This window comes from Rissa tridactyla, chromosome 1 (assembly GCF_028500815.1).
Source record: "Rissa tridactyla isolate bRisTri1 chromosome 1, bRisTri1.patW.cur.20221130, whole genome shotgun sequence".
Taxonomy (NCBI): domain Eukaryota; kingdom Metazoa; phylum Chordata; class Aves; order Charadriiformes; family Laridae; genus Rissa; species Rissa tridactyla.
In genome coordinates, this window is record NC_071466.1 from 218370105 (window position 1) to 218390525 (window position 20421).

The following is a 20421-nucleotide window of genomic DNA, read 5'->3' on the forward strand; positions in this document are numbered from 1 at the left end:
CGTCCCGGCGCGGGGACTCCATGGACACAGGCCAGCCCTGTCCCCGGGGGGTGACACGCATTTGGGGACAGGGTGTGAGCGCGCACCCGCAGGCACAGAGCCGGGTGCCATCGCCTGCCAACCCCCCCCCCCCCGGCCCCCGCCGGGACACACCGAGGAGCAAACCCCCTCCTTGGGGCTCGTCCCCGCTGTCACCTCCTGTCCCCGTCCCCTGCTCCCTGCACTGACACCCCGCCTTTGAAGCGCACAGGGGAAGGAGGTGAGGAAAAAAGAAAATAAAAAGGGGAATAAAGAATAAAACGCTCCTTTTGCTCAGCTCCTGGAGGACTCCAGAGTTTAACCCAGGATTTTATGGACCTGGCACGTACCGGCGGCCAGAATGATGGGGACAAAATGGCAGGGGGTGGCAGGGGGTGGCAGGGGGTGGCAGGGGGAGCTGGCAGAGGCTGGGGGGGCTGGCAGAAGCTGGGGGGTGGTGGCAGGGGCTGGAGGAACCTGGGGACAGGGCAGGGGCTTGGGGGGGGGCTGGCAGAGGGTGGCAGGGGGTGCCAGGGGCTGGCAGGATCTGGCAGGAGCTGGGGGGACTTGGGGACCTGGCAGGGGCTGGCAGGGGGTGACAGTGGCTGGGGGAGGCTGGCAGGGGGGGACAAGGGGTGGCAGGGGGTGACAGGGGCTGGGGGAGGCTGGCAGGGGGATGACAGGGGCTGACAGGGGGTGACAGGGGGTGGCAGGGGGTGACAAGGGGTGGCAGGGGCTGGCGCAGGCAGTGGAGCACGCGCAGCGTCCTGGGGCACGGGGGACGTTTTGGGCCCATTTCCCAGGATTACGGCACCAGAGGGGGTTTTGCAGGGAGGGTGACGCGGGAGAGGGGGGGTCTGGAGCCGTGACCCGCCCCCCGCCCCAGCTCCCCACCGGGCAGCCCCATCCGCCGGATGGAGGGAGGATGGGGGATGTCCCCATCATCCGGTTGCCATGGAAACCGAAGGGAATCACCCCCCCCCGAGACCCTCCGCGCAACACCCCGGGACCCCCCCACACTCCAGGCAAGCAGCAGGGCTGCAGACAGGGATAGCACCCCCCCCGGACCCTCAGAGCGGGTTGGGGGGGGGGGGGGGCTGCCACCCCGCCCCCCTGCCCCCCAGGAGGGGGCTGCCACAGTTCAAGAGCCCCATGGACTCTGGGGACAAGCGGGAGCGCGGGCGGCCACCGAACCCCAAAGCCACGCCGGGGGTGGCATCACCACACAGGGCGAGGGGACACCGTGGCAGGAGCCACCCGGGGCAAACCCCAAATGAAGGTGCCCATCGCGTCCCCCCCCGGCCCCCGGCAGCTCCCTGGGGTGGCAGCGCTTTAATCCTCCCCCGGGGGGACGCGTCACTTATTCACGTCACCCCATTGCGCCGCCGTCCTCGGAGGAGGGACGAAGCCACCGCAGTCTCGGGGCACTTGGCTGCTGCGCCCCACGGGGAGCGTGGAATCTGGGGGGGGGGCAGGGGTCCCTCCAGCCATGGCCCCCGGGCAGAGGGGTAGGGGCAGACCCCTGCCCTGCTGCCAGCCGGGCGCCATGCGCCAGGATGTCCCCGAGGGATGTTTCGGGTCCCGACCCCCTGTTGCCCTGAATCACCCCATCTGCACCCCAAAACGCAGAGCCGGGAGGGCAGCGCCAGTGCCCCACGCCTCCTGGCCGTGCCGTGCTGTGCCATGGTGTGCCGTGCCGTGGTGTGCCGTGGCGTGCCATGCCGTGCCACGCCGGCTTTGCAAGCTGCTGACTAAGCCAAACCAGACCCTTCCCTGTCCCCCGGGACCCCTGGCAGCGCCTGGCCAGCCCCGATGAAAACCAGCAGCAAGGGGTGACCCGCAGCCGTGCCCACGGCGCCGGCCAAGCCCAACCGCCCCGGTGCTGCCGCCATCGCCCTCCTCCCGCCCCGGCGATGCCCGGCACAACCGGGAGGAGCAGGGTGAGCCACCGCCATGTGCCACGGCGCCACGGGAGGGGACCGTCCCATCACTGCCACCCCACCTCAGGCCTGGCTGCTTCGGGGGACACACGCAGGAGCCGGCCGGAGCATGGAATCCCCCCCTCCCCGGTGCCCGCCAGCGCCCAGAGCCGGGCAGCGGCGAGCCGGCAGCTGCGGCTTTGTTAGAGCCCCCATCGAAATTCCACGCGCATCGAGGCCCAGATGGGGCGAAACACTGATGGGGTCGGCGCAGGAAGGAGAAACACAGCCCGGGGGGGGCAGCGGAGCCGCAGGCGGTGGGGCAGGCGACCGCGCTGTGCCGTCCCGGTTGCCCCCGGCACCCCCTCTGCCCCCCATTACTGGCATGTGAGCACCCAGGGGCTCAGGACCCCCCCCTTCCCCGCAGGGCTGGGAGGTGCTGGGGGGGCCACAACGGCAGAGGTGGGCAGGACCCCCCCCAGCGCAGGCAGGCGGGCGAGCAAGGGTAATGGGATGTGACAGGCGCTGGCTGGTGCAGGGCGGGCAGTGCCGGCAGAGCCGGAGCCTCCAGGATGCGCTGAGGAAGCAGAGCCGTGCCCCTGGGACGCGGGTCAGCAGTTTACAGCAGCCGGACGCAGGCCGCAAGATGCTGAGCAGGGACGGAGATGCCTCCCCTGTCCCCGTGTCCCTGCATCCCTGTGTCCCCACATCCCCGTGTCCCCACATCCCCATGTCCCTGCGCCCACCAACCTGCGGTGTTTCGGGTGGGCGCAGGCTCTCGCCGCTCCCGAGCCCCACAGCTGGCTGCATTGCCCTGCGCCCGCAGCCACATCTGCATCTGTGCCCACATCTGCATCCACTGCCACATCTGCATCTGTGTCTGCGTCTGCGTCCACGGCCACATCTGCATCTGTGCCCACATCTGCATCCACTGCCACATCTGCATCTGCGTCTGTGTCTGCGTCCACGGCCACATCTGCATCTGTGCCCACATCTGCATCCATGGACACAACTGTATCTGTGCCCACAGCTGCATCCATGCCCACATCTGCATCTGTGTCTGCACCTACATCCGTGCCCACATCTGCATCTGCATCCACATCTGAATCCGCATCCACATCTTCATCCATGCCCACATCTCCATCCATATCCACACCTGCATCCATGGCCAAAACTGCATCTGTGCTCACATCTACATCCACGGACCCCACTGCATCTGCAGCCACATCTGCATTTGTGCCCCCATCTACATCCACAGCGTCATCTGCGTCCGCATCCACATCTGCGTCCGCATCCACATCTGCGTCCACAGCCACAGCTGAACCCGCAGCTACAGCTGCACCCACAGCCACATCTGCATCCGTGCCCACATCTGCATCTGCAGCTACAGCTGCATCCACACCCCCATCGTTGACTCAAGCAGAGGAGGCGACACTGGGCAGGAGGAGGAGGAGGGCAAGGAGGAAGAGGAGGAGGAGGAGGCCAGGGCAACCCAGGCCACAGAGTGCACGAGTGGCGAAACCCCTCGCTGCATCGCCCTGCCCACGCTCCGCCAGGGAGACAGCAGCTTATTTGCCCCAGCTCCTGGCTCCTGTCCCCCCATTCCTGCCCCAGACCCCCCCATTCCTGCCCCAGTCCCCCAAGACGGGGCAAGATGAAGGCGCCACCTCTCCATACGCAGCCCCACGCTGGCACCGCAGCTGGTCCGTACCCCACACCAGGACACCCCCGCTTGCCCGGGGGAGGGTCTCCTTTACTTAAACCCCCCCAAAAGCGAAGGGCACCCCCCCCCCGCTCCGTTTCCACAGGAGCCGGTGGAGGAACCCCTGCGCCGGATCCGCGGCACCCGCTCACCGCACCGGCACCCAGCGCCCTGCCGGATCCCACCATCCCAAAGGGGGCAAAGATTGAGGCGGGAGGGCTGAGCCTCTGCACCCCCCCCCCCCTCGGCCACGGTGGGGAGGAGGCGAAGGCGTTCGGTAACGACGGGTAATTTAACCGGAGCGAGGGATTACCGGCAGCACCGGTGCCAGGGTGTAAAGGCGGCGAAGGGCCGGGGCAGGAGCGGGGAAGAGCGAAGTCATCTGTGCATAAATTGCCGAGTTTTCTCTCGACAGTCGCTCCGGGAGACGGCTGAAGGCTGCGGAGGGCATTTTTACTTTTTTTTTTTTTTTTTATCCCATATTGAAATTATGAATCACGGCGTAATTACACAAAATGGATCTCGCGCTCCGGTGACACAGAAGCTTCCATCGGGGAAGTCGCCCGAGTTAGTGGGTTTCGGTATCGAGAGACCTTAATGAGAGCGCATTAAAGCCAAGGGGGAGGCGGAGGCGAAGCCCTTTACACGCTCGGCAGCCCCCACCCGGCTTTGGCCCCCCAACCCCAGGCAGGATGCGGCCGCGGCACTCGCGTTCCCCCAGAAAAATGGGCAGGAAAAGCCCGAAACAGCACCCAGCGCTGCTGCGAGCTGCCCTGCCGGGAACGCCGGCACGCAGCTCGCCAGGCGCCCGGGTACTTTCTCCTTCAGAAGATCAAAAGAAAGTAATTTTCAGTTTTTTTGTCAGCTGAGAAGATAAAGCCGCTCCCCTGCAGGGCAATTTATGTAATTATTATTAGCGGAGGCCATGCAAGGTCGCCGGCCGCTCCCGCCGAGGAGGGCCCTGCGGCGCTGCCAGCAGCCGGCCGGCCCACGGGCCCCGCGCTGGTGCCGCGGCAGCTCCGGCATTCGCCCACCCTGCACCCATCAGGCATCGGCTACGCACCCGCCGCGCATCCAGCCCCTCTGCATCTGCCACCGGGCAGCCGCGGGGCATCCCCCTCACCTCGCCCCCGCATCCGCTGGGCTGCTGCTGTGCAACCCCACACCGCCCCTGGGCATCACCCTCCGTCCTCTGAGCATCCCCCCCTGCATCCCCCCTGCATCCTCTGAGCGTCCCCCCTGCATCCCCCCTGCATCCTCTGAGCATCCCCCCCTGCATCCTCTGAGCATCCCCCCCTGCATCCCCCCTTCATCCTCTGAGCATCCTCCCTGCATCCCCCCTGCATCCTCTGAGCGTCCCCCCTGCATCCTCCAAGCATCCCCCCTGCATCCCCTGTGCATCCTCCCTGCATCCTCTGAGCATCCCCCCCTGCATCGCCCCTGCATCCTCTGAGCGTCCCCCCTGCATCCTCCAAACATCCCCCCTGCATCCCCTGTGCATCCCCCCTGCATCCTCTGAGCATCCCCCCTGCATCCCCTGTGCACCCCCCCTGCATCCTCTGAGCATCCCCCCTGCATCCTCTGAGCATCCCCCCTGCATCCCCTGTGCACGCCCCCTGCATCCTCTGAGCGTACCCCCTGCATCCCCTGTGCATCCCCCCTGCATCCTCTGAGCATACCCCCTGCATCCCCTGTGCACCCCCCCTGCATCCTCTGAGCGTACCCCCTGCATCCCCTGTGCATCCCCCCTGCATCCCCCGAGCATCCCCCCCTGCATCCCCCCTTCATCCTCTGAGCATCCTCCCTGCATCCCCCCTGCATCCTCTGAGCATCCCCCCTGCATCCTCCAAACATCCCCCCTGCATCCCTTGTGCATCCCCCCTGCATCCTCTGAGCATCCCCCTGCATCCTCTGAGCATCCTCTGAGCATCCCCCCTGCATCCCCTGTGCACCCCCCCTGCATCCTCTGAGCATCCCCCCTGCATCCCCTGGGCATCCCCCCTGCATCCTCTGAGCATCCCCCCTGCATCCCCTGCGCATCCCCTGGGCATCCGCCCTGCGTCCCCCGTGCATCACCCTGCAGCTGCTGAGCATCCATCCTGCATCCCCTGTGCATCCACATTGCATCCCCTGTGCATCCACCCTGTATCCTCTGAGCATCCCCCCTGCATCCCCCGGGCACCCACCCGCCATCCCCGGGCATCCATCCTGCATCTGCTGTGCATCCACCCTGCATCCCCTGTGCATCCACCCTGCATCCCCTGTGCATCCACCCTGCACCTGCTGAGCATCCACCCTGCATGCCCTGGGCATCCATCCTGCATCCTCCGAGCATCCCCCCTGCATCCCCTGTGCATCCATCCTGCATCCACCCTGCATCCCCTGCGCATCCACCCTGTATCCCATGTGCATCCACCCTGCACCTGCTGAGCATCTGCCGTGCTTCTGCCGCGCTTCTGCTGTGCATCCACCCTGCATCTGTTGAGTATCCACCACACGTCTACCATGCATCCCCCCTGCATCCCCTGCGCATCCCCCCTGTATCCCATGTGCATCCCCCCTGCATCCCCCCTGTATCCCATGTGCATCCCCCCTGCATCCCCCGTGCATTCCCTTGCATCCCCCCTGCATCCCCTGCGCATCCCCCCTGCCATGCGCCCGCTGTGCACCCCTTCTCTCAGGGCTGCTCTCCATCCCTCCATCCCCAGCCTGGGCTGGCACCGGGGGCTGCCCCCACCCAGGGGCAGGACCCTGCACTGGGCCTGCTTGGACCCCATGGGGGTCACAGGGACCCCCTTCTCCAGCCTGTCCGGGTCCCTCTGGATGCCATCCCGTCCCCCCGGCGTGTCACCGCACCACTCAGCTTGGTGTCATCCGCAAACTGGCTGAGGGTGCCCTCAGTCCCACTCGATCCCGCTCGATCCCACTTGCCCTCAAGGCAGCACCAACCTCCCTCCCACTTTCCTGGCTTTGCCGGGACACCTGCAGCCACCCTCCCAGCACCCAGCGGGATGTGGCCCCCTCTGCCAAGCCAGACCCCCCCTGGGCACCATGCCACTCCATCCCCAATCCGGCAGCATCGCTCCCCGGGGATGCAGATGTGGAAGCAGGGAGAGCGGGAGATGCCCAGCCCTCCCCAGCCCTCCCCAGTCCTCCCCAGTGCTCCTTGGTGTGGGACTGGTGGGGCGGTGGAGTGCGAAGGCAGGGCCACGCCAGCCAACGGCAGCGCGGCTGGGCCACTGCCACCATCGCCACCGGAGCAGTGAGTCAACAGTGGTTTCCACCCAAAATAATCAAATGAAACATATAAAATAAAATAAAATAAAATAAAATAAAGTAAAATAAAATAAAGTAAAATAAGAAAAGAAAAGGAAAAGAAAAGGAAAAGAAAAGAAAAGAAAAGAAAAGAAAAGAAAAGAAAAGAAAAGAAAAGAAAAGAAAAGAAAAGAAAAGAAAAGAAAAGAAAAGAAAAGAAAAGAAAAGAAAAGAGAAAAGAAAAGAAAAGAAAAAAGAAAAGAAAGAAAGGAAAAGAAAAGAAAAGAAAGGAAAAGAAAAAAGAAAAGAAAGTGATAACAAATAAAATAAAATTAAAACATATAAAAAATGAAATAATAAAATAAAATAAAACAAAAAATAAAATAAAAACATAAAAATAAAATAAAAATTAAAATATATAAAAAATAAAAGTAAAGTAAAATAAGTAAAAAAAAATTTAAAAAATTTTAAAATTAAAAATAGAATAAAATAGAATAAAATAGAATAAAATAAAATAGAATAGAATAAAATAAAATAAAATAAAATAAAATAAAATAAAATAAAATAATAAAAAAATAAAACAGGTGAGCTGTCCCCCTCCAGGAGCAGCTGCCCATCGCTCCCCCCGTGGTGCCCCCAGCGAGGGCCGATTCAGAGCCAGAGCAAACACAGCCCCGCGGCGATCTATGGACCGGGCGCAGCCGCCCGGGGACGCTCTGGGTGTCCCCGGCGTGTCCCCCCCGCCCCCCGCGCAGCCCCTACCTCCCGCTGCAGCACCAGCTCCTTGGTGAAGTGCGTGGCCTCCTCGCTGAAGGGCTCGCCCTCCTGCACCAGCCCCGGCAGGTTCCGCGCCCCCCGGGGACACTCGATGCCTGCGGGAGGAAGAGGAGGAAGAGGAGGGTGAGACGCCGGGGGGAGGCCAGCCGTCACCCCCGCCTGCCGCTGCCGGGGACATCACCCGCAAGGAGTGTTTCGGGGACGAAAGGGGCCACCCGAGCACAGGCGGGATGCCACCAGCTCCTGGGACACGGGAGGGCCCCCACGGTGGCACTTCCCCGGCACTGGGGACACGAAGAGCCTGGGACAGTCCTGGGGCCACCAGGGATGGGGACACGGGGACGAGCTCCCTGGGGACCAGCAAGGGAAGAGCCATCAGGGATGGGGACATGGGGACAAGCAAGGGAAGAGCCATCAGGGATGGGGACACAGGGAGGAGCAGGGGAAGAGCCAGCAGGGATGGGGACATGGGGACAAAAAGGGAGGAGCCATCAGGGATGGGGATGAGGGGACAAAAGGGGCAGAGCCATCAGGGATGGGGACACAGGGAGGAGCAGGGGAAGAGCCATCAGGGATGGGGACATGGGGACAAGCAGGGGGAAGAGCCATTAAGGATGGGGACACAGGGACAAAAGGGGAAGAGCCATCAGGGATGGGGACACAGGGAGGAGCAGGGGAAGAGCCATCAGGGATGGGGACACAGGGAGGAGCAGGGGAAGAGCCAGCAGGGATGGGGACACGGGGACGAGCAGGTGAAGAGCCATCAGGGACGGGGACACAGGGACGAGCTCCACGGGGCCAGGCGGGGGCAGAGCCATCAGGGATGGGGACACGGGGATGGGGAAGAGCCATCAGGGATGGGGACACGGGGACGAGCAGGGGACTCCGTTTCCCCAGCTGCAAACCGGGGTGACCCCCCCCCGGGCTCCCCTTCGGCAAAGCGCTGCCGGCGGCGGCACAGGTGATTAAACTGGCACATCCTGCATTATTAATTCCATTTTACATAATCCCTTATTAATGAACCGCCGGGAATGACATCGGCAGCTGCCGGAGCGTTGGAGCCATTTGTGTGGCACGGCGGAGCGTGTCACCACCGAGCGGGGACACCGGCGTGCCCATGAGGATGAGGATGAGGATGGCAGCCCTGACCTTGACGGCGAGGCCGGGGGGGATGGTGGCCGCACAGCACTTTGGGGGTGACACCCATCCCCGGCGTTGCCGAGGTCCGGTGGCCGTGCCAGGGACCGGGTGACCAGTTTTGGCACCGCATGGTTGGGGCGGTGGCACTCGCCGGGTTGCCAGGACTGGGGGGGAGGGGGGCACAGCTCGGTGCCCACCATCTCGGTGCCCACAGAGGTGGCAGGGACAAAGTGCTGCCCTGCTCCGGCTGGGAACACCCCAGGAAAGATTCCGGTGATGGTGACACCGCCGGCACCGCACCGGTGTCACCGCACCCACGGTGTCACCACACCAGCGTCACCACACCGGTGGCACCACACTGCCAGCATCGCACGCAACCACAGCACCAGAGCCAGGAAAGGAGGCCGGTTCTCGCTAAAGCAATTGATTAATTAATAACTTCCAAAGTGCTGGTGTCTCCCCTTACCGAGCTGCCCCCCCACCCCGAGCCCCCCCTCACCGCAGGGTGCCGGCGCGGAGGGCGAGAAGGACGCGGTGAAACCCCGGGTCCCCCCGCGCAGCCATTTCCCTCGCGATTAAAACGGGGCATTTGCAGCACTCGAAACTAAACCCCCGCACTGGGGGAGGGGGGGGGGCGATGGCAGGAGAGGGGGGGGCTATAGGGGAGGGAGCCTGCAGGACCCCCCCGGCTGGGAATGGTGGTGTCCCCAAGCCCAGCTGTGGGGACCAGTGGGGTCCCCATCCCCACCTCAGGGACCGCTGGGGGTCCCCGGCTGCTCGCGGGCCCTGCAGTAGCCAGGGGGAGGGAGGGAGCCAGATGGCAATCCAGGGGGACGTGTCCCTGTCCCCATCCCCATCCCTGTCCCTGTCCCCATTCCCATCCCTATCGCATCCCTGTCCCTGTCCCCATCCTTGTCACCATTCCCATTCCCATCCCTATCACATCCCCATCCCTGTCCCTGTCCCCATCCTTGTCTGCATTCCCATCCCTGTCCCCATTCCCATCCCTATCACATCCCCATCCCTGTCCCCATCCTTGTCCCCATTCCCATCCCTATCACATCCCCCTTCCTGTCCCTGTCCCCATCCTTGTCCCCATTCCCATTCCCATCCCTATCATTGTCCCTGTCCCTGTCCCCATTCCTGTCCCTGTCGTATCCCCATCCCCATCCCCATTCTCACCCCCTTCCCTGCCCCATCCCACTCCCCATCCCTGTCCCACCCGTGTCCCCCCCACCCAACCCACCCCCTGTCCCCTCCGTCACCGCGGCTGCAGAGCCCGGTGTCAGGCAAAAAACCCTTTTCCCCCTTTTTTTTCCACTCTGCGCTGTCTCCGAGGGAAGCGAAACATTTCCAGGGAATCTGGCAGGAATTTTGCTGCCGGGACACTGCAGGCAGCTGCCAGCCCCAGCCCTGCCTGTGGCCCCCCCCGGGGCTGGGACCCCCTATCCCTGCCCGTGTCCCCCCCCCCCCAACTTCGGTGGCATTGACACCCTCCGCCTGGAAAAAATGGGGCAGGAAAGGAAGATTTTCGGAAACGCGGCAAAACGCGGGGCGGGGAGAGTGGGCGAGCCAGCGATCTTCGTTAAGGAGCTGGGAACCATCAGCCCGGTAACGAAGCGTGTTGTGGCTGGGGAGCTGGGGGGGGGCGGGGGGGGAGGCTCCCCCCACCCGGGACCACCCCAGGAGCACCCGGACCCTCCCGTGGTGCTGCCGGGGCGGGGGGGGGGGGGCACAGGCAGGTCCCTGGGGAGAGGGGACCCCCCTCCAGCCCCAAGGGGTGGGCAGAGTGGGGGGGGACAGGCTTTCGGTGGCAGCCCCCCAGCTCCCGGACCCCCAAAAAGAGCCGGCATGGGCTGCACCCTGACGGGCCCTGGCTGTGAGCGGGAGGAAGGAGCAGAGACGCATCTCCTCCTCCTCCTCCTCCTCCTCCTCCTGCCAGGCTGGCACGGCTCCAGCACGGCATCAGTCCGGCATCGCCAGCGTCTCCAGCACTGTGCCGGGAGGGAAAAATGAGGAGCCAGAGCTGCCAAGAACGTGTCTTCCCTTCCTCCTCCTCCTCCTCCTCCTCCGCTGCTGGGGCTGGGGGAAGGGAGCCGCCGCGGCCAGGGCTTATGCACCACGACAGCAATATTATTATTTATTTATTTCCCCCCCCCTCCCCCCAAGAAAATAATTTGAAGAAAGAGCTGAGGAAGTGTCCGAGTCTTTAAATAAAATAGAAGAAGCTCAAGCGCAGCGGTTTTTTCCCTGCCGCGGCGCCGGGGGATGCCGGCACACGGATACTCCCAGCCCGCGCGGCAGCTCGGGACGGCACCTCGCAGCCCCTCGCTGCCTCTGCCGCCTCCTCAGCCCCCACCAGCCAAGCCAGCCTGCTTTGGGAAAAGGGAAACCTGAAAAGGCTGGGATGAGCCCCGGGAATGCGCCGGCTGCCTTACGGCGAGGGGAGGGGGCCGCTCGGCTCCCACGGGCAGCTACGCAAAACCCGGCGAAGTTACCCAGCAGTCGGAAAAAAATAAATAAAAAAAATAAAATAAATAACTAGACCCGAAGCCGCAGACTCTGCTGCTCTTCCCGGGAAGGCGTAATGGATTAATCTGCACAGATGAGGGATGCGGTTTAAAATGCTGCAGCGTGCGGCTGCCGCCGCTCTCCCCCCGGGGTCTCCCAAGAACTCCGCCACAAATCACTTCTGCTGATCGCTTTTTGCCGAGCAGCCAGGCCCGGCAGCGCGGCGGGGAGGGAGGAGGTGGCTCCGGGGCTGCGCGGGATCCTCCCAGCCCGGCCCCATCCCCGCAGGGAGGGAGGTTGAGGGCTGGGGGCAAGCGTCCCCCAGCATCCCAGGGCATCCCGCAGCATCCCAGGGCATCCTGCAGCATCCCGTGTCAACCCACAGCATCCCACGGCATCCTTGGGCATCCTGCAGCATCCCGTGTCATCCCACAGCATCCCAGGGCATCCCGCAGCACCCCAGGGCATCCCACAGCATCCCGTGTCAACCCACAGCATCCCAGAGCATCCCACGGCATCCTTGGGCATCCTGCAGCATCCTGCATCATCCCGCAGCATCCCAGGGCATCCTGCAGCATCCCGGGTCATCCCACAGCATCCCAGGACATCCCGCAGCATCCTGGGGTACTCCACAGCATCCCAGGGCATCCTGCAGCAACCCAGGGCATCCCGCAGAATCCCACAGCATCCTGGGGTATCCCACAGAATCCTGCAGCATCCTGGACCATCCCGCAGCATCCCAGGGGCATCCCACAGCATCCCAGGGCATCCCACAGAATCCCACAGCATCCCGCAGCATCCCTGGACACTCTGCAGAATCCCACAGTATCCTGAAGCATCCCTGGGCATCCTGCAGCATCCCAGGGCATCCCACGGCATCCCGGGGCATCCCACAGCATCCCAGGGCATCCCGCAGAATCCCCACAGCATCCTGCAGCATGCTGGGGTATCCCACAGAATCCGGGCTTATCCTGCAGCATCCCACAGCATCCCGCAGCATCCCAGGCATCCTGCAGCATCCCAGGGCATCCTGCAGAATCCCACAGCATCCTGGGGCATCCCACAGCATCCCTGGACATTCTGCAGAATCCCACAGTATCCCGCAGCATCCCTGGGCATGCCACAGCATGCTGGGCTATCCCACAGAATCCTGGCATAGCCTGCAGCATCCTGGGTCATCCCACAGCATCCTGGGGTACCCCACAGCATTCCAGGGCATCCTGCAGAATCCCACAGCATCCCGCAGCATCCCAGGGCATCCCACAGCATCCCTGGGCATCCCACAGAACTCCACAGCATCCTGCAGCATCCCTGGGCATCCCACAGCATTGCTGGACAACTCGCAGTATCTCAAAGTATCCCACAGCATTCCAGGGCATCCGGCAGAATCCAACAGCATCCCGCAGCATCCCAGGCATCCTGCAGCATCCCACAGCATCCCTGGGCATCCCATGGCATCCCAGAGTATCCCACAGCCTCCTGGGGCATCCTGCAGAATCCCGCAGCATCCTGGGGTATCCCACAGCATCCCAGGGGTATCCTCCAACATGCCAGGGCATCCCGCAAAATCCCACAGCATCCCGCAGCATCCTAGGGTATCCCACAGAATCCAGGGACATCCCACAGCATCCCTGAACACCCTACAGAATCCCGCAGTATCCCACAACATCCCAGGGTATCCCACAGTATCGCGCAGCATCCCTGGGCGTCCCACAGCACCCTGGGGTATCCCACAGCATTCCAGGGCATCCCACAGGATCCCAGGGCATCCTGAAGAATCCCATAGCATCCTGCAGCATCCCAGGCATCCTGCAGCATCCTGGGGCACCCCGCAGCATCCCGGGGTATCCTGCAGCATCCCAAGGCATCCTGCAGCACCCCAGAGTATTCCGCAGCATCCCAGGGCATCCTGTAGTGTCCCTGGGCATTCCACGGCATCCCGGCGTATCCCACAGCAGTCCAGAGCATACGACAGCATCCCAGGGCATCCACAGCATCCCTGGACATTCTACAGAATCCCACAGTATCCTGCAACATCCCTGGGCATCCTGCAGCATCCCAGGGTATCCCATAGCATCCCAGTGTATCCCACAACATCCTGGGGCATCCCACAGCATCCCTAGGCATCCCGCAGCATCCCAGGGTATCCCATAGCATCCCTGGGCATCCTGCAGCATCCCAGGGTATCCCACAGCATCCCAGGGTATCCCATAGCATCCCCGTGTATCCCACAACATCCCGGGGCATCCCACAGCATCCCTAGGCATCCCGCAGCATCCCAGGGTATCCCATAGCATCCCGGTGTATCCCACAGCATCCCTGGGCATCCCGCAGCATCCTGGAGTATCCCGCAGCATCCCGGGGCATCCCCCAGCTGGGCCCCCCCCGCAACACGGCAGGGCAGGATGCCGGATCCGGCCCCCGGAGCGCTGCAGCGGGATGCGGCTGGTCCCAGATGTGCCGGGGGGGTGGGGGTGGGGGGGTGGGAGCAGGGCCGTGTGCGGAGCACAGCCCCCAGCCCCCCCGCAAGGCAAAGCTAATATAGAATATCCGTAATAAACGATACGCTGCTGTTATTTTAGATATACAATTACACAAATACAGGGAGAAGCCAGGATGGATTATCCATGGAGAAACCGCCGGGGGGGGCCGGAGCGGGGGGGCCAAGCCTCCCTGCCACAAAGCCACTAATAAACATCTAATGTCACCGGGGTACCCCCGGCAGCCGGGGGCAACCACCGCGCACGGCACGGCACGGCACAGCACGGCACCGCACCGCACCGCGCCGGCATGGCCCGCCTTCCCCCCTCAGGAAAAAATCCTCCCTCCGGTTTCTCCAGGGTAAAATTTCCCAGATTTCCCGCTGACGGCTGCAGCGGGGGCTTTTCCAGCCTTAATTTCTGGGCTCTAAATATCAGTTTTCCCCCCTCCTTGCTGTGCCATAACCACCCCCGGCGCGGCGAGGGATGGCACCGGCACCGGGTTTGCCCATGTGGGAACGCTTGCGCCGGTGCTGAGCGCTGGAGATGGATCTCCGGGAGGATTTATGGACTTGGGGAGAAACAGAGGAGGCGAGGAGAAGGAGGGAGAGGACCCACGTGGCACCACCACGTCACCGGACCGAAGCCACCCCGGTCACTGCAGGCAGCGCAATCCCGATGCCGGGGTCCCGCGCCAGATCCTGGCATCCGGCAGGGTGGGAGTCGCTGCCGCCACACCAGACCCCGGGCAAGTGACCCCAGGGCTTGGGGACGGATCCTGCCGTTGCCACCGGGCAGGACGATGCTGCCCATCCCCAGGGGAGCCGAGCCGGGGCTGGCAGTGACACCGGGGGGGCTGGCACGGCCGTCCCCTCCTTCCCTGGCGCTGGCAGGCGAGTGGCCGGCATCCGAGTCGTGATGGCAACTTGGCTGCTGCCGCGGAGCCCGTGTGGGAGCCCGGTGTATTTTTAACACTCGTCCCTACCAAAATAGAGGCTGTCGGGAAGAGGGGAACAGACGGCAGCGGGGACGGGGGGCGGCGGGAGGTGGCCGGGCGCTGCCGAACTGTGCCGGATCCTGCCAAGGCAGCCCGGAGCTGGGGACGGCTGGCCAGGGAACCCCTGGCCACCACATCCCAAATGCTGCAGCCTTTGGGGTCACCATGACCCAACACCGTGTCTCTGCAGCACCTGGTGTCACCAGACCTCAGCATTTGGGGTCACCACGTCCTGACACCGTATCTGCAGTATTTGGGGTCACCACGTGTCTGCAGCACCTGGTGTCACCACATCTACAGCCTTTGGGGTCACCACATCCCAAATGCTGCAGCCTTTGGGGTCACCATGACCCAGCTCCGTGTCTCTGCAGCACCTGGTGTCACCACACCTCAGCGTTTGGGGTCACCACGTCCTGATGCTCTATCCTCAGTATTTGGGGTCACCACGTCCCAACCCTGCATCTACAGCATTTGGGGACACCGCGTGTCTGCAGCACCTGGTGTCACCACGTCTACAGCCTTTGGGGTCACCACATCTGAAACGCTACAGCCTTTGGGGTCACCGTGTCCCCACACTGTGTGCCTGCAGCACCTGGTGTCACCCCACCTCAGCATTTGGGGTCACCACGTCCTGACACCATATCTGCAGTATCTGGGGTCACCACGTGTCTGCAGCACCTGGTGTCACCACATCTACAGCCTTTGGGGTCACCACATCCCAAATGCTGCAGCCTTTGGGGTCACCATGACCCAACTCTGTGTCTCTGCAGCACCTGGTGTCACCACACCTCAGCGTTTGGGGTCACCATGTCCTGATGCTCTATCCTCAGTATTTGGGGTCACCACGTCCCAACCCTGTATCTACAGCATTTGGGGACACCGCGTGTCTGCAGCACCTGGTGTCACCACGTCTACAGCACTTGGGGTCACCACATCCCAACCCTGCACATCTGCAGCCTTTGGGGTCACCACATCCGAAACGCTACAGGCTTTGGGGTCACCGTGACCCAACTCCGTGTCTCTGCAGCACCTGGTGTCACCACATCTACAGCCTTTGGGGTCACCACATCTGAAACGCTACAGCCTTTGGGGTCACCGTGTCCCCACACTGTGTGCCTGCAGCACCTGGTGTCACCACACCTCAGCATTTGGGGTCACCACGTCCTGACACCATATCTGCAGTATCTGGGGTCACCACGTGTCTGCAGCACTTGGTGTCACCACATCCCAAATGCTGCAGCCTTTGGGGTCACCGTGTCCCCACCCCATGTGCCTGCAGCACCTGGTGTCACCACACCTCAGCATTTGGGGTCTCTGCATCCCAACCTTGCGGATCCACATCCCCCCCCCGGCGGGGATGCTCTGCCCCCCGGCCAAGCCGCGGCACCCAGAGACCACAGCAGCCCCCCACATCCCCGTGCCGCATCCATCCGTCGCCACGTGGGGGGCACGGACCAGAGCGGGCACAACCTCGAGGGGCTGCAGCTCGGGCGGAAACCTCCTTTTCACCTCTTTTTCCCCCAAAAGCAGACGCGTGCCCCCGAGTTGGCACCCCGGTGGCATCCCCTCCCGGGGGGGGGCTGTTGGCCACGGGGCTCGCCTCCTTGGGGTCGGCTGGCCAGGCTGGGGGGGGAGTCACGGTCTGTCGGCCCCCATCCCGGGAAGGTGTCAGGCTGCAGGGTCTCGCCGGGAAAGCAGAACTCGGGATTAAATTAGCGCCTCTCTATTTGCACATATTTATAGCGCTCAAACGTATATATTTTAGCTGGAGAGACGGGATGAGGCTCCCTTGAGAGCATCCCCGCAGTCACATTTACAAGGGACCTGTCTTCTCTCCATGACGCTCGTTTGCATTTGAGGTATAAAAAAAAAAAAAAAAAAAAATAATAAAAAAAAATTGACGGCATTGATAAAATACAGAGATTTATCATATTTCTGGCTCCCAGCGATGGGTGACGGCACGGCAGAGGAGGGGTTGGGGAGCATCGGCCGAGCAGCGGAGCACAGCTCCCGGGAGCGGAACCGGCTGGAAACCGCGTGTCTGTCCCCCCCCCGCCCCGCAAAAAAAATTATGGAATAAGTAAAAGCGTGTGTGTGAGCGCAGAGGGTGAAACCGCCCCCGGCCCCGACGCCCACGCCGGCCTCGCGGGCCACCAGCTGCCAGCGCCCCGTGGCCCCACGGCCGCCTCCCAGCACCCGCCTGCCTTATTCGATATGACGCCATGACTTCGGCAATTAATTAATTAATTAGCGCGGTGCAGGGGCCCCCCAGCAGGACCCCGTCCGACCCGCCCCCCCCCCCAAAACCGAGGGAGCGCAGGAGGACGCGTGGGGAGGACGAAGCGCCCCGGCGAGGAGAGATGCTGGCGGGATGTTGGGGGGGGGGGGAAGGTGTCTTCCCCCCCCGCAAGTGCTCCTCCCACACCGACACCCCCACACTGACACCCCCCCCCATGCTGGGACCCCCCCCCGCTCCATCCCACACCCGCACCAGCGCTTGCATTGAGTGCCCCAGGGTGGGGGGGGGGGTTCTGCGGGCTCTCACCGGGGAGCCGCCGGGGAGAGGGATGGGGGGGGGGGACGGGGGGGGCTGGCACCTCTCCCAGCTCGCGGCGCTGGAAAATTAAACTTTTAGCCTGAGTAAGGCAAAGTTGGTTATTGAAGCAGCTCTGCCTCTAATGAGCCCTCGTCAATTATTCAGCGGAACAGCTAATGAGAGGGCTGGTGGCTTGTGGGGGGGGGAAGGGGGGGGACCGCTCCGGGACTCCCCAGCCCTCGGTTATCGGGGTATGTGTGTGTGGGGGTGTCACCGCCACCGGGAGGGTGAAAGAGAAGAGGGGGGGACCTGCTGGGGGGGTGCACCAAGCTGGGCTTACGGGCAGAGCAGCCGGGTTGTCCCCCCCCGGTCCGAGCATCAGCACCCCGGGGGGGGCCCAGTCCCGCGATGGTGGAGCCTGCGCCATGGGGGTCCCTGTGCCGTGGGGGTCCCTGCTCCATAGGGGTCCCTGCTCCATAGGGGTCCCTGCGCCATGGGGGTCCCTGTGCCGTAGGGGTCCCTGCGCCATGGAGGTCCCTGCTCCATAGGGGTCCCTGTGCCATGGGGGTCCCTGTGCCGTGGGGGTCCCTGTGCCATGGGGGTCCTGCCTGGGGTCCTGCTCCAGGGGAGTCCCTGCGCCATGGGGGTCCCTTCACCATGGGGGTCCTGCTCTGGGGTCCTGCGCCGGGGGAGTCCCTGTGCCGTGGGGGTCCCTGCTCCATAGGGGTCCCTGCTCCATGGGGGCTGCTTCACCATGGGGGTCCTGCTCTGGGGTCCCTGCACCATGGGGGTCCCTGTGCCGTGGGGGTCTCTGCTCCATGGGGGTCTTGCTCTGGGGTCCTGCTCTGGGGTAGTCCCTCTGCCATGGGGGTCCCTGTGCCGTGGGGGTCCCTGCTCCATGGCGGTCCTGCTCTAGGGTCCCTGCGCCATGGGGTCTCTGCTCCATAGGGGTCCCTGCTCCATGGGGTTCTGCTCTGGAGTCCCTGTGCCATGGGGGTCCCTGGTCCATGGGGGTCTTGCTCTGGGGTCCTGTTCCGGGGGAGTCCCTCTGCCATGGGAGTCCCTGTGCCGTGGGGGTCCCTTCACCATGGGGGTCCTGCTCTGGGGTCCCTGTGCCATGGGGTCACTGCTCCATAGGGGTCCCTGTGCCATAAGGGTCCCTCTGCCATGGGGGTCGCTTCACCATGGGGGTCCCTGCTCCATGGGGGTCCTGCTCTGGGGTCCCTGTGCCATGGGGTCCCTGATCCATAGGGCTCCCTGTGCCATGGGGGTTTTACTCCGGGGTCCTGCTCCGGGGGAGTCCCTGCACCATGGGGGTCCCTGTGCTGTGGGGGTCCCTGATCCATGGGGGTCTCTGCTCTGGGGTCCCTGTGCCGTTGGGGGCCCTGTGCCATGGGGGTCCTGCCCGGGGTCCTGCTCTGGGGGAGTCTCTGTGCCATGGGGGTCCCTGCTCCATGGGGGTCCCTGTGCCGTGGGGGTCCCTTCACCATGGGATCCTGGCTCCATGGGGGTCCCTGCCGGGGATGGGGGTGGGATGCCAAACCCGCCCGTCGGTGCCATCCACTGTGCCGCAGCGGCGTCACCAGCCCTGTCACCAAACGGCTTCGCCGCGGTGGGCACAGCTGTGCCCCCTTCCCAGCCCTGGGAGGCTGGGAAGTTGTTCCAATCACCAGCATGATCCCTTTAATGGATGAACGGGAAAGGGAAAAGACAGCAGGCAGGGCGACGGAGGAGCCGGGGTTACGGGGAGACGGGGAATCCAGCCCCGTTCCAGCCCATCCCTCCCCTCCCCAGATCCCACCGCCCCGCTGCCGCCAGGGCTCCATGCCGGGGAGGGAGGCAGGGGGTCTGCCCTGCCCGCACTGAGCCCTGCCTGCCCTGCCCGCACTGAGCCCTGCCTGCCCTGCCCTGCCTTCGCTGCCCTGCCTTCGCTGCCCTGCCTGCACACAGCCCTGCCTGCACTGCCTGCCCTGCCTGCATTGCCCTGCCTGCATTGCCCTGCCTGCCCTGCCTTCACTGCCCTGCCTGCACACAGCCCTGACTGCACTGCCCTGCCTGCACTGCCTGCCCTGCCTGCACTGTCCTGCCCGCACTGTCCTGCCCTGCCTGCACACAGCCCTGCCTGCACTGCCCTGCCTGCCCTGCCTTCACTGCCCTGCCTGCACACAGCCCTGCCTGCACTGCCTGCCCTGCCTGCACTGCCCTGCCCTGCCTGCATTGCCCTGCCTGCCCTGAGCTCTGCCTGCACTGCCCTGCCTGCACACAGCCCTGCCTGCACTGCCTGCCTTGCCCTGAGCCCTGCCTGCACTGCCCTGCCTGCACACAGCCCTGCCTGCACTGCCCTGCCCTGCCTGCATTGCCCTGCCTCCCCTGAGCCCTGCCTGCACTGCCCTGCCCTGCCTGCACTGCCCTGCCCTGCCTGCATTGCCCTGCCTGCCCTGCCTGCACTGCCCTGCCTGCACACAGCCCTGACTGCCCTGCCCTGCCTGCACTGCCCTGCCTGCACAGCTCTCCCTGCCTGCCCTGCCTGCACCACCCTCCTGTGCTCAGGGCCACCCCAAAACCCCCATCCCCAGCGAGCGCCCGCCCGGGGGGACCCAAGGACCCACAGGACACCGGGGTCTTCCCTGCGGGTTTGCTGCCGATGGGAGCAACTTGGGTGGGGGCATGACCCCCGCGCCAGGCAGGGCAGGGGCCGGGGTGGGTGCACCGAGCTCGCCGGCCTCAGCCGCGCCAGCCCCCGGCACTGCTGCCGGGAGGAAGGGATGGATGCAGCCGGAGACCGGGAATACCCACCCCGGCAGAAGTGCGGGGTCCGCAGCGGGGGGGGAAGACAGAAGGGGCCCGTCATCTTCCACGCTAATTGACACGTTACCTGCCTTTTCAGCCCGTAATTAATGTGTACAGCTTGATTAGAGAGCCTCAGCTGGGGCGGGTCTCCCCGGAGGAGAGCGGGGGGAGAGCAGGAGCTGGGTGCTCCCCCGGCGCTGCGGGCACTGGGCGGGCAGCGGGGCAGTTTGCCCCAAAAACCCCAGAATTGTCCCCAGCAGCACCGTTAGCCCAGCTCAGCACACGGCGGCTCTGGG

General features: G+C 64.0%; 1 protein-coding gene across 1 annotated transcript in view; it reads right to left on the reverse strand.

Annotated features, from left to right (window-relative positions):
- Positions 1–20421, reverse strand: part of SND1 (staphylococcal nuclease and tudor domain containing 1) — a 145464-nt gene that overhangs the window by 25525 nt on the left and 99518 nt on the right. The window contains exon 16 of the mRNA XM_054188613.1: positions 7657–7766. Within this exon, the coding sequence (XP_054044588.1) occupies positions 7657–7766 (110 nt within the window). The remainder of the gene's footprint in view (positions 1–7656; positions 7767–20421) is intronic.